This window comes from Patiria miniata, unplaced genomic scaffold (assembly GCF_015706575.1).
Source record: "Patiria miniata isolate m_02_andy unplaced genomic scaffold, ASM1570657v1 HiC_scaffold_20, whole genome shotgun sequence".
In the NCBI taxonomy this organism is placed as follows: Eukaryota; Metazoa; Echinodermata; class Asteroidea; order Valvatida; family Asterinidae; genus Patiria; species Patiria miniata.
Genome location: NW_024037059.1, coordinates 10,352,852 through 10,360,515, shown reverse-complemented (window position 1 = coordinate 10,360,515; position 7,664 = coordinate 10,352,852). Strand labels below are relative to the sequence as shown.

At 46.8% G+C, this 7,664-nt stretch overlaps 1 protein-coding gene across 1 annotated transcript; it reads left to right on the top strand.

Moving 5' to 3' along the window:
* LOC119727375 lies at nucleotides 1–7,228 on the top strand. Its single transcript, XM_038199244.1, has 2 exons — nucleotides 1–6,747; nucleotides 6,924–7,228. The coding sequence occupies exon 1, from the start codon at nucleotides 1–3 to the stop codon at nucleotides 6,331–6,333; it is 6,333 nt and encodes a 2,110-aa protein (XP_038055172.1). The 3' UTR covers nucleotides 6,334–6,747; nucleotides 6,924–7,228.
* Nucleotides 7,229–7,664: the final 436 nt, after the last annotated feature.

The window sequence follows — 7,664 nt, the reverse complement described above, 5'->3', positions numbered from 1 at the left end:
ATGTCACGCACAGACACAGACGAAAGCAATGCTGCGACTGCCCAGGCTGAGGGAGGTGAGGATGGAAATGGAGTCGAAACCGCCCGAGAAAGACAACTCACAGAGAAAGGTTTACTGTGGCAAGTCAGCCTACATGAGCGGAGGTTCCGAAGTTCCCTGTCAGCCTGGCATAGATGTGCCAACCAATTGGAGGAATTATTATCAGATTCAAATCAAGTCTCTGCAATTAAAGCTGGACGAGATGCCATGCATAAAGCCATGCAACAGCTGCAGGAGTCAAGTCACCAACTTGAAGAATTGCAGGCAGCAGAATATTGGGTCAGTGAACTTTGTAGAAAATATGAGAGGACTGAAGAGGAAAACCATCATCTTGTGAAAAGAGCTTGCGAACGCATCATCGACCTTGAAGATAATCTGCGTGAGATGAGATCCAGAATGTCTGAAAAAAGTCATTATTCAAGACGATCTGCAAGCTCGAAAGGTTCCGGTGCTATTGACAGAGCTGCTGTTGCTGCTGAAGCTGCAGCCCTTAAAGCCAAGCTGAAATTCGCTGACATAGAGGCAAACAAACGAGCAGAATTGGAACTTAAGAAAGCAGAACTCGAGCAACTAAACACAATGAAAGACTTGCACGCTGCAGAGGCAACGTTAGAGGCAATTGATCAGGCACAAGACCAACACTTGTTTGGCTCCCAAGGGAGTCTGGCTGGTATACCTGCACAAGAGAAAAGTGCCCTTGTTGCAGATTACTTGATGAGACAAGGGGAGCTTGATACTTCAAAGGGTGTTACTAACGACACAACACCTGCATTTGGCATGAAGCCACCGGCAGATACGAACAACCATGCGAACAATTCTCCAGTAGAGATGTCTCACACTCCAGCATCTAAGGCAAATGTTGAGCAGCCAATGACAGGATCGATGTGCCACCCTCAGACCATGCAAAATTCAGACAAGTGTGGAGCCACTAAACCTGCCAGCAACTCTCAAAGCACTACTGAGAGCACGAACAATTCACCACCTCTTGCAGTCACATCTACAACCCAAGTACATACTACTGAAGCGGTTTCAAACGAACCACAACAGCAGCTGATAGACTTTACCAAGTCCCTTGCGAAGCAACTGAGCTTAAGTCGGCTGCCCCCTCCAGAACCAGGAGTGTTTGTGGGTGATGCACTTAAATATCCCAACTGGAAAAGTGCATTTGAAACACTGATTGAACAACGTGGGATTCCCTCATCAGAGCAACTCCATTACTTGAAGAAATACACTGGAGGTGCAGCAAGAGAGGCAATCGAAGGCTACTTCTATCTCACTACCGACGATGCATACAACCAAGCAAAGAAACTACTAGAGAAACGCTATGGAGATCCATTTGTCGTCGCAAATGCCTTCAGGAACAAACTGGATTCTTGGCCAAAGATCCCCACTCGTGATGGAATAGCCCTGCGAAACTTTGCGGATTTTCTGAGACAGTGTGAAACCGCCACAAGGAGCATTGGCACCTTAGATGTTCTCAACGATGAACGCGAAAACAGAAAGATGCTCTCAAAACTCCCTGACTGGTTAATCAGCCGATGGGCCAGAAAGGTTGCGGATAAGAAGGAAAAGGATGGAAAGTTTCCTACCTTCTGTGAGTTTGCTAAGTTCATTGAAAAGGAAGCAAACGTTGCGTGCGATCCCGTGACCACCCTGCAAGGCCTGAAGGGAGATGACAAACGATACAAGTCTTCAGAATCTCACAGCAAGCCTGACAAGAATGTCGGAAAACGAACTCCAGGAGCTAATTCCTTCCCTACCAGAGTAGATGAGTCTCCATCCAAGGGACAGAAGGGAAACCACATGCAGCAATGGAAGGAGTGTCTTCTATGCAACAAGACCCACTACCTAGACTCCTGTCCTATCTTCCTGTCGAAGGAAATAGGCGAGCGTAAGGAGTTTGCAAAGAAGAAAGGCTTATGCTTTGGATGCTTGTCAAAGGGGCACATGTCAAAGTACTGCCGACGAAGACTGACCTGCAGAACCTGCTCTAAACACCACCCTACATCCCTGCATGGCGACACCAAGGAAGAGGTCAAGATAAGTGTGAACTCAAGTGCAGAAGGAGCCCAACAAGAACATAAAGCAGTCAGCTCAAACACTCGAATAAGTCTCTTCAGCGGAGTTGAGGATTGCAGCCAGAGCTCAATGACTGTTCCCGTATGGATTTCCCATTGTGATCGACCAGGACATGAGCGACTAGTCTACGCATTACTGGATACACAATCTGATACCACATTTATCCTAAGAGACACATGCGATGCTCTTGGCCTGGATGGACCAAAGGTTCATCTTCTGCTTTCTACCATGACTGCAAAGGAGCAGAGGGTATCAAGCCGCAAGATTAATGGACTGCTCGTGAGAGGATACAACAGTGAGACCAAGATTCCACTACCGAGTACATACTGCAGAGAAGCCATCCCAGCTAATCGTGATCACATACCGACGGCAGACATGGCCAGAAAATGGCCTCACCTCGAAGGAATGGCAAATCACCTGATGCCTGCAACGGAATGCGAAATAGGTCTCCTGATTGGGTACAACTGCCCACGTGCTCTTGCGCCACGTGAAGTCATCCACCCAGCAGAAAGCGGCCCATACGGTCAACGAACAGACCTCGGATGGTCTATTGTTGGCATTGTCAACCCTCACTTTGGAGAAGACGAGGGAAATGACCCCATAGGAATCAGTCACAAGATAGTCACCTGCAAGGTGCACCCTTTGTCGGAAAATGATCAATCGACAAGTAAGCACGTGATCTTTTCTATCAGGAACAAGGTGAAGGAAATCACTCCAACTGAATTTTCACAGATGCTGGAGTTGGATTTCCCCGAGAAGAAACCAGACGATACCAACCTGTCACAGGAAGACATCCAGTTCTTGGACAAGATCAGAAATGGTATTCATCAACGAAATGATGGTCACTATGAAATGCCATTACCATTCCGTGGGTCTGAACCGGATCTCCTGAATAACAGATTGATGGCACTGCACCGCCTCGAACTTCTCAAGACTCGCTTCAAGAAGAATCCCACGTACCACTCGGACTACACCAACTTTCTACAGGACATCATTAGTAAGAACCATGCGGAGGAAGTGCCTGGCACCCATGTCAGCAAATCAAGTGGAGTGTGGTACATACCACATCATGGGGTTTATCATCCCAAGAAACCGGGGAAGATTCGCGTGGTGTTTGATTGCAGTGCTCAGTATAAGGGAGAGTCCTTGAATGACCATTTACTTCAAGGTCCAGACCTAATGAACAGCCTCGTCGGGATACTCTGCAGATTCCGATTGCGTCCAGTGGCATTCATGTGCGATGTCGAACAGATGTTCCACCAGTTTAAAGTCGAAGCAAGGCATAGAGATTATCTGCGATTCGTATGGTGGAAAGATGGCAACTTCAACAACGAACCCACAGAATACCGAATGGGTGTACACCTCTTCGGTGCAGTTTCATCACCCGGATGTGCAAACTTCGGCCTGAAACAGATCGCAGAAGACTACGAAGCTAAGTACGGCTCTGATGCTGCAGACTTTGTTCGACACAACTTCTATGTTGACGACGGCCTAAAGTCAGTCTCGTCCACATCTGAAGCTGTCACCTTGATTAGACAAACCAAAGAAATGTGTGCACAGGGCGGACTACGACTGCACAAGTTTATCTCGAATTCCAGAGAGGTCATGGAAAACGTCCCACTTGAAGACCGAGCCAGTAATGTGAAAATTCTTGACCTCCTCCACGATGCCCTTCCCATAGAAAGAGCACTCGGAGTTGAATGGTGTGTGGAATCTGATGCATTCAACTTCCGCATTATCTTGCGAGACAAACCTTTGACGAGGCGTGGAATTCTTTCCACCATCTGCTCCATCTACGATCCTCTTGGCTTCGTTGCTCCAGTCATGTTGGTGGGCAGACTCATTCTTCAAGACTTGTGTAGAGTTCAAGCTGACTGGGACACCCCCTTGAATGAAGAAATGAGATCACGCTGGGAAAAGTGGAGAAAGGACCTACCTCTTCTAGAGAAACTCAAGATTCCACGATGTGTTTGTCCAGAGAAGTTTGGGAAGGTGATTGCTACAGAAATTCATCACTTCTCTGACGCGAGTGCTTTTGCTTATGGTCAGTGCTCGTATCTCCGTCTCATTGATGACAAAGAGAATGTCCACAGCACATTGATAATGGGAAAGAGCAGGGTCACTCCTCTTAAGCCCATTACCATTCCTCGTCTGGAGTTGACCGCTGCTGTCGTCTCAGTGCGAGTCAGCACCTTACTGCAAAAGGAGCTCGACCTAGATACCATAACCGAAGTCTTTTGGACAGACAGTAAAGTGGTTCTAGGCTACGTCAAGAATGAATCGCGACGGTTTCATGTGTTTGTTGCCAATCGGGTGCAACAAATAAGAAGTCGCTCTGATCCTGACCAGTGGAAACATGTGGGGACGAAGGAGAACCCGGCAGATGAAGGATCTCGAGGTTTGAGAGTTGAGGAAATTCTCACCTCGAAATGGCTGAAAGGGCCAGACTTTCTCTTGGAAAGAAAACTACCACCTCAAGAATCAACCGAATATCAGACTTCTCCAGAAGATCCAGAAGTAAAGAAGACAAGCGTGCTGCTGGTGCAGACAGTGAAATCTGCCGTAGAGCTTGAGCACTTCTCCAAATGGCGCTCTCTTAGACGAGCCATAGCAGGATGTCAGAAGTTCATGTCTCGACTGATGGAGGCTGTAAAGGACCAACGTGGAGAGTTGACTGAGAGTTACAAGTCAGAGGCCAACCATCTTCCTCACTATTCCCCGGCGACTGTTGAAGACCTGCAGCGATCCGAACGAACTATCATCAAGCTTGTACAAAGCGAATCCTTCCCAGAGGAGATACGGATACTCACCAGTCTAAATGTCAACGACGGTGACATAGATAGACACCTTGCACGGAAGCGGAACAAGTCAATGAAGCGTACAAGCTCACTCTTCAGGCTGGACCCCTTCATCGACAACGAAGGCATCTTGCGTGTTGGAGGACGTATCAGAAAGGCAGACATGTCATTCGAATTCAAACATCCAGCCATCCTTCCAAGAAGACACCACGTCACTAGCCTGATAATCCGTCATTTTCATGAGCTAGCAGCTCATCAAGGTCGTGGTACGACGACAAATGCCATACGGTCAAATGGATTCTGGATACTGGGATGCAGTGCTGCAGTTGCCACTCAGATCTCCAATTGTGTCAGATGCCGAAAGTTGTATGGAAGGGTGCAAGAGCAAAAGATGGCCAGCCTACCTGATGAGAGACTTCAGCCAGCACCTCCTTTCACATTTTGTGGTGTAGACTACTTTGGTCCATGGCTGATCAAGGAAGGACGGAAGGAGATTAAGCGTTACGGGGTCCTCTTCACTTGTTTGGCCTCCCGAGCCATCCATATTGAGGTTGCCAACTCGTTGACTACAGACTCCTTCATAAATGCCTTACGCCGATTTACAGCCATACGTGGCCCAATGCGGGTGCTGAGGTCTGACCAGGGAACAAATCTAGTTGGCGCAAGGTCAGAGCTAAAGCGAGCACTAGAAGAAATGGATCATGACAGGTTGCGACACTTCCTCATTGAAAGAGGGTGCGACTATCCAGAATTCAAGATGAATGCTCCTACAGCGAGTCACACTGGGGGAGCATGGGAAAGGCTCATTCGGTCCGTGAGAAGAGTTCTCCAAGCTCTCATGGAACACTCGGGAACCCAGTTGGATGACGAGTCTCTCCGAACCTTCATGTGCGAAGCAGCAGCAATAGTGAATAGCAGACCATTATCGGTAACCACTCTGAATGAGCCCACCGCCTTAGAACCTCTGACACCCAACCACTTGCTCACTCTGAAATCAAGTGTGGTTCTGCCACCTCCTGGCGAGTTTCAGCGTGTCGATGTCTACTCCCAAAAACGTTGGCGAAGAGTGCAGTATCTAGCCAATGAATTTTGGAATCGCTGGAAAAGGGAGTTTGTGCAAACTCTTCAAGCAAGACAGAAGTGGACACGCAGGGTACCTGACGTCCAAGTCGGAGATGTTGTCCTGATTGTTGACAACAATCTACCCCGAAACCAGTGGCAACTTGGTAGAATCTCCGAAGCTATTCCTGGCACTGACGGCCAAGTCAGAAGAGTGAAGCTTGTTGTTGCCGACAGATCCTTAGATGTCAAGGGCAAACGAACACGACCAGTGACAACCCTGGAACGCCCCATCCAGAAGCTTGTCGTGCTTCTTAAGAGTCAGGAGCACTGGGGATTCCCCATCGGGGAGCCTTAGTCCCAATTTAGAGTTTCTTGTTGATGAGTTGTGTTTGACCAGTGTTCGAATTATTGAACTTAGATTTGAAGAGCTCTTTAACTAGTGTTTTTTGGCAAGTTGTTGAACAGTATAGTTTATACCTTTTGATCTTAACATGTAAGTGACGAGTAGGAATTGATATTCAATGTCAGTTTGTAAGGCTTTGAAATGGAAAAATTAGAAGTCACTAATTTTGGGGAGCCATGTAACTGCAGCCTCTGCAAAACCTATAGGGCGCCCTCTTTTGACAACTAGGATTGTACTTGTTGAAAGCACATTGTTTTTAGTAGCCATCTTTATTGCATGTTGTAAATTGTACTCCAGAGCATCTAAAAGGACCACCAGAACCTGATTGTTTTTAAGGCCTAAATAACCCCCAGAAGAAGCAAGGAGGTATTGTTTAATGATTACTCATATCATTGAGGACTTTCTAGAGTCTTTTGAAGCTTTAGTTTATTCAGTTTTTATAAGAAAGGCACTGGACTCTCATTTATATGTTATTTGCATGTAAACATAGTGTAATTCCATGATATTGAACTTTGTATTTGGATTTGTTCTTGTAATTGCAGTTTTCACGGAGCTTTGCCAGTTCATGTTTCGTATTCAATGGATGGAACTGTAGCCTAGATCACAGAGCCTCAATTATTGGAGATTATTTGAACTTGAGCCTGTGTGCTGATCCCTGATCCTTGAATCTTTGTTCTGTACTGGAGCTGTTACCATACTGAAGTGAGAGCTTTACAATACATTCTTGAAACAGCAAGCTTCTGTCGAGACCCTTGTTTATTTGTCTTCATCTTATTTTGCGAGACACTGCGCCCCCTAGTGGCACACCTTAACATAGGCCACCGACTTCATGCGAATCGATAAGGCTGCCGCTACATTAGGGTTAATGGAAGCTTAAAGACACTTTTGGATTTTTCATATATTAAAATAACTAACATTGGTCAGGTGGATGGGGGTAATAGCCAACTGACTACTCCGTCTTTGGAGTTTTTGGGATGCGTTTTTAAGCCGAATGTGTTTTGTGAAACTGACATTTCAGATTAATCCAAAGACTGTTTGACCTCCTAACAAAACGAAGTGCTTTTGGGCCGTATCATAAGTCCGACGCCTCACAGGTCCAACGCCTCATAAATTTCGGACTTATGAGGCGTCGGACTTTTGAGGCATAAAGTAAAGTTTATTTATTCCGCCTCATAGGTCCGACGCCTCATAAGTCCGACAACGGAAAAACGCCTGAGGCGTTTAATTTGTCGGACTTACGAGGCGTCGGAGCTATGAGGCGTCGGAGCTATGAGACGTCGGAC